Here is a 6,643-nt window from a genome sequence, read left to right as displayed (position 1 = left end):
CCTCTCCTCCCGGAGCCTAATCCTAACCATCTTCCCTTCCTAAATTAAAAAATTCTACAGTAATTCATTCACGAAAACTTCTCCAAAAGCCCTATAATACATTTCAACCAGATGAGTCACAAATGTAGGTCTTGTACAATATATTACCCCATTCACACCAGCCTAATTTCTCGGGTTGAGTCCGGGAACAACCCGGTACTAGCGCTGGTGTGAAAGGTTCCCGTGAAAAAATCCCGGGCTAATTTCAACCCGGCTAGGTAGCAGGTTTGTTCCCGGGTTCAACCCGGGGACCTGGCTGGTGTGAAAGGTGTAGGGTATACTTACCCGGGTTGCCGGGTCCTCCGTGTCCTGTACGGGAACTAATGCAGGCGATGGGCGCAAATGACGGGACAGCCGGTGGATGATGAGGACGCAGCTCTCCGGCGGCAGTGAGAGTGCCGGAGAGCTGCGTCATCTTCATCCGCCGCCTGTCCCGTCATTTGCGCCGCCGCCTGTGTGGATCCCTGGCCTGTGTGCGGAGGACAAGCAACCGGGGTGAGTATTCTCCCCACCTCCGCCGCCATCCCGCCGACTGCCCGCCGCCATCCCGCAGACTGCCCGCCTCCTCCCCACCTCCTGCCGGCCTCCTTCCCGCCCCCTTCTCACACCAGAAAATGCAGGGACATTTCTGGTGTGAATGGGTCCAAACCCAGGAATGTCCCTGCTTGTCCCGGGAACTGAATTCCCGGGTTTGTCCCTGCATTTCTGGTGTGAATGGGGTATAAAATCACAGCCCTTTTATGTTTCTTCCACTAACAAGCATGGCAAAATATAACAAATGTGAAAGACTGATAGAAAGGGAAATAAGGGATAGATTTAGTAACATTACCTTTACTAAAATAATGTTAATAATGGCTTTTATGACATCATGTTAGTATTACCTAAAAAGTTAGCTTTTTTTCTTCCTAGACTGAGTCTGTACATGACACACACACACACACACACACACACACACACACACACACACACACACACACACACACACACTGCCAAGCGCTGCAGTGTGTACACGTGTGAGGTGTAGAGAGCGTTACACTATTGTGTCAGGCTGTAGCACTGATGCCATAGTGTGTGTTGTGGTTACTGGTGGTCGCACAGCGTTGTCAGTGCTGCTCTGTGTACACGTGTGACCACGTAGGGGCGTGTTACACTAGTGTGTTGGGCTGTAGCACCGGTACTATTGTGTGTTGCTATGTGATTAGCTCCCCCGGAGACAGAGACGGTGATGAGTGCGTGTGCTGGGACACTGGCCCTACAGGAAGCTTCCCATTATCTTCCACACAGCAGCAGAGGCGAAGTGTGAGTGAGCAGCCAGTCCCGGCATGCAGGACCGAGCAGCCGCGCTCTGACCGCACACCGCCCCGCTGCTCCTTCTCCGGTCACTGCGCAGTGTGCGCCCAGTAGCTGCAAGTACCCGCAGGAGAACATCCGCGTGCTGTGCCCCGCACCATCCATCGCTGGCAGCAGCAGAGTGCAGTGCACAGGGGGGAGTCACAGCAGCACTCTGACAGCAGAGAGTGGACTGAAGTAGGCGACAGCTGCAGAGAGTTTATAGGGGAGTAAGTGACAACAGCAGAGAGTGGACAGGAGTAGTTGACAGCAGCAGGAAGTGCACAGTAGAGAGAGATTCAGTATAGCACTCATAGAGGTGAGTGGATAGCAGTAGGTGACAGCAGCAGAGATTAGACAGTGGGGAAAGTGACAGCACTGACAGCAGCAGAGAGCATATGGGAGAACGCAAAAGCACTGATCGAACCAGATATTAGAACAAGGAGAAAGTGGACACGAGAAGCTGACCACTGCCGACAACAGAGTGGAGTGGACAAGGGATGGTTATATTACTGACAGCAGCAGAGTGCAGCACAGGGGTGGAGAGCACTGACAGCAGCAGAGAGAACAGACAGATGAGAAAGTGACAGCAGCTGAGAGTGGACAGGGGGACGTGACAGCACTGACAGAATCCTATATATATAAGGCACACAGACATTTGAAACTCTGGGCCAGGTACAGTGGAGTCAGAATGGAGTGCAGCAGCATTAGCACCAACACCGCAGATATATTCCAGGCTGTCAGGGAATGGTAAGTGGTACATCACCATAGTGGAATACAGGAACTTACTATCCAGCTAGCTAAATACTGTCATCTTGCATTTTACTGTTACCTACCTTTGTTTTAACCAAATATAGGACATACTGTATCCTGTTTTATGTACCCTTTCAGTGCAAGTGAATTTGTCAAAATACGTGTGAAAATTGGCAACTAGACCTTTTTATTCATCATAATGACCTGTAGTGTTGACCTTATATAGGAAAAATCTTTTTTTTTTTACACATTTTTTGTTTAGATTTATATAACAAATGTGAGCGACGCTGACATTTTTGTGTGGATAATTTGCACATCTCTCACAGAGTTGTTGGCACTCAAATGGTTAAAGTTGTTAATTTGTGATACAATTAAAATATAATATCTGTATTGTTCTACAGTCCAGCAAGTACCCTGTGCAGCTGCAGTATCTTTTTTCCATGCTGTAGAATAGATGGTTAATGAACAGTACAGTGCTAGGTGTGTCATATACACTATATACGGTATGATCAATACCATTGGCTTTATGATGACATTTCTGTTACTCTGAATTATGGACATAACCCAAACAGCTGCATTGTAAATGTTCTGCTCATGTGCCTGATTCAGACCTGTTTGGAGGGCTGCGAATTTGCACGCTGCGTACGGACCGTGTGAAGGGTAGCCTTTGCTGGCTGTACGTCGGGTGAATGACAGACAGGGGATGTTTCGGGTGTATTCCCGGCATTTTCATCGGTCTGCCCACAAAAACAATGGGTGCACCTATAGAAAAGTTGGGTGGGCCCCAATGGAACGCATACCCATCCGTTTGCATCCTTGCACATGGATGCCTTCGGAAGGGGGTGGTGTGCATTCGCCGGCGCGGCGTTAACCTGCCTGCTAGGCTGCGAAATCTTGCAGCCTAGCGCGCAGGTCTGAATTGGGCCCTGTATGTGGCACAGACAGGTAAAATAGCTCAGTGCACGCATTACATGTGGGACTTTATAGCTACATAAATGACTTTTTATCAAGGAGGCCTAATACAATAGTGGGTAAATAGCTTAATGACCACTGTGCACGTTTATTCCCAGGAGTAAGGGAAGGGGACTAATGGGTTTTAAAAGTAGATGAGAAGACCCATTACTGTACATCATTGCAGTAACGGGGGGGAGGTTATTAAAGTAGCAGTTATGTATAGAAGAAACTACATAGAATGACTCACATTTCTTCTGAATTATGGGTTCTCTAGAAGGGTCTGACAAGTATCTTTTGCACAAACATTAATTTACATTTTCCTTTTTTAAAATAACAGTTATACAGGATGTAATAGAATAGTTTTATTGGATGAAACTCTCAGATGATGTAATAGTGCGTGTGACTATAAGGTACCTCACCTGGGTTCATTGGTGTGACTCCTGGAGGCAATGGAGGCATTTGTTACCGAGCACCACCGGTCAACGGGTCATCAATGGGTGGTACCAGCACAAGGACCAGTGTGCAATCTCCTCCGGGACCCTGAACAGATGAAGGGGTCTTTATTCTAAGTCTTGAATAGACACTAGTAGGGACGCTCCCTGCACCTGCCTTGTAGCCTGTAGAACCACCTGGTACATCTTAAGGATGCCCCACGCAGTGCTCCATTTTTTAATTCCAGCTGCTCCACCACCTTAGTTTGATGTCATTATATGTAGATTTAGGGGCAGGGCCAGAACCAGATGGTTAGAGTGCCAAGATTTAGGGGTAATAATGCATTTGAAGGCTGGGGAAATTACGTTCTTATTCATTCCATTTTAGAGGTGGCCACAGAGCCTTAATAAAGAAATGTGTTAATTATCCAGACATTCCGAGACAGTATTGAGAGAAGTACTTAAAGTGACTACCAGGTGGCTGTATCAATGTGACCATGTAACTTTCTGTTAAAATCTGTACTGTACCTTGCACTACAGTACCACCTGGCAGTCTACATAGCGTTCCCCAGAAGCCAAAGTGTCCCTTACATTCCACATACAGTATTAGGTCAGTAGATGGCAAGATCCAATGGGTTGGGTATGGAATCCCAACGGTCAGGGTGACCATGAATGTGAACATGCTGTTAATCTCTGGCAAGTATACTATGGCTAACCCTAATCCCTCACCACCACCACAAACAGTACAATCCCTAGGTCTTCAGAACACAGCCCTTTCTTGGTTCTCTTCCTACCCATCTGATCGCTCTTTTAGTGTTCACTTCTCTGATTCTACCTCCTCTTCACTACATCTGTCCGTTGGAGTACCACAAGGTTCAGTCTTAGGTCCTCTGCTTTTTTCAATCTATACCTCCTCACTTGGGAAACTAATCAGCTCTTTTGGATTTCAGTATCATCTGTACGCTGATGATACTCAAATCTATCTATCCTCCCCAGAATTGTCACCATAGTATTACTCCATGCCTCTGAATGTCTTTCTGCCATTTCATCTTGGATGTCATCTCACCACCTCAAACTCAACATTTCCAAAACAGAATTAATTATATTCCCACCAGCCAAGAGTAGTTACCAGCCTGATATCTCTATCACTGTTGAGAACACAACAATTAATCCTACTCCTCAAGCTCGCTGCCTAGGGGTCATCCTCGACTCTGAACTGTCCTTTATTCCTCACATTCAATCTGTCTCTAAATCATGTTACATGCATCTAAAAAACATATCCAAAATTCATCCGTACCTTACACAAGACACTGCAAAAACTCTAATCCATGCCCTCATTATATCAAGTATTGATTATTGCAATAGCCTTCTTACCGCTCTTCCTAAGAAAAGACTCTCACAACTACAATCCATTTTGAATGCAGCTGCAAGGCTGATCTTCCTGGCTAGAAGTTCATCGTCTGCTGATCCGCTCTGCCTTTCCCTCCATTGGTTACCTGTATATTACTGCATTTAATATAAAATACTTCTACTTACATAGAAAGCCATCACTCTGACTACACCAACGTATATCTCTTTGCTTATCTCAAATATATCCCCACCCGACCTCTCTGCTCTGCACAAGATCTGCGTCTCTCATCCACACTCATTACTCGCTCCCACTTACACTTGCAGGATTTTTGTCAGGCAGCACACACCTTATGGAATGCCCTTCCACGCACACTAAGACTCTCCTCTAGCCTCCAAAATTTCAAGCGTTCCCTGAAAACTCACCTCTTCTGACAAGCTTATCATATTCAGGACCCCAGCACAACCTCCAGTAACATTTATATCTAATTGCATCCCATCAGGACCGTCTAGTAATCGGATGGGACAGCCATGCTATGGAATTCTATCCTTATGGCTCTGTCCTATTATCCCTATAGATTGTAAGCTTGCGAGCAGGGCCCTCCTACCTCCATGTCGGTTTGTATCTACCCAGGTTGTTTAATCACTGTTGTTTCCAATTGTAAAGCGCAACGGAATATGCTGCGCTATATAAGAAACTGTAAATAAATAACCACCACTTGCCATCTAACCCTAACCATCCCTAATCCTAACCTCTCCCTCCCAGCCCAACCAATCCTTCCTTCCAGCAGCCTAACCCTAAACCCCTTCCTCAGCCTAAATCTAACCCCCATACTGAATCTCAATTAAAAGTGTCAGTTCTATATATTTTATCACCTGCACATACTGTATATGCAGTAGTATGAATTATGTTTTTCAGTATTATATAGGGAGCTAAAGGTGTATTTAGACTTGAGATGATGTATCTATTTATTCCAAGATAAAGTATTATTGCCTGGGTTATGTGGAATTATTCAGGAACCTCTGGAGTACCATGCATGAGATCCACGTGTTGAGGAACTTGGGGAAGGCTTGTAATCTGTATTCCTTTTCATTCATTTGAATTGTGTTCCATGTGCGGTCTCACACACATCATTGTCTTATTCCTGTCACCCCAATCTCTTGATGCCATCTGAAGCCAAGCTCATGTGTTGTGCCATTTCTACACAGTGACTTCAAGAAATGCCAGCAGATTATTGAAGAAGATGGACCTTCAGTTTTGGGAAATTATGATGAAAAGGGGCACACCCCCGTACATTGGGCGGCACTTGCAGGATCTGTACAACTTATGGGGCTCTTTGTGGATTGTAAAGGACCAGTGGATCTGCCAAGCCAGGCTGAGACGGGGCAGCGGCCAATCCATTGGGCTGCAGTTAATGGTTGCATTGCTGTGGTAGACATCCTGGTGAAAGCAGGAGTTTCATTAGATGTAGAAGATCAGAAAGGCTGTACACCATTGATCACAGCTGCCCAATATGGACAAACAGCCCTTTGTTGTTACCTCATTGGTAAAGGTGCCAAGATACATATGTGTGACTTTGAAGGAGATACGGCTTTGCACTGGGCAGCTTTCAAGGGTAAGATTGTTGTACAGTATTATTGTTATATATATATATATATATATATATATATATATATATATATATATATATATATATATATATAGTAAAAAAAACTGATGGTTAAATTACTGCTTCACTGGACTAGTCTGGTCAATATATATACACGTGGCAGCAGCTAATAGTTTTTAA

General features: G+C 45.3%; 1 protein-coding gene across 1 annotated transcript in view; it reads left to right on the top strand.

The window, feature by feature from the left end:
* Positions 1-1,171: 1,171 nt before the first annotated feature.
* The window catches only part of LOC146026551 (uncharacterized), a 66,859-nt gene continuing 61,387 nt past the window's right edge, over positions 1,172-6,643 (top strand). Inside the window, exons 1-2 of the mRNA XM_083157324.1 lie at positions 1,172-2,118; positions 6,063-6,469. Of these exons, the coding sequence (XP_083013450.1) occupies positions 2,060-2,118; positions 6,063-6,469 (466 nt within the window). The 5' untranslated portion in view covers positions 1,172-2,059. The remainder of the gene's footprint in view (positions 2,119-6,062; positions 6,470-6,643) is intronic.

Source organism: Crinia signifera, chromosome 1 (genome assembly GCF_055691185.1).
Source record: "Crinia signifera chromosome 1, ASM5569118v1, whole genome shotgun sequence".
Lineage (NCBI taxonomy): Eukaryota > Metazoa > Chordata > Amphibia > Anura > Myobatrachidae > Crinia > Crinia signifera.
This window is presented reverse-complemented; position numbering and strand designations above follow the sequence as displayed.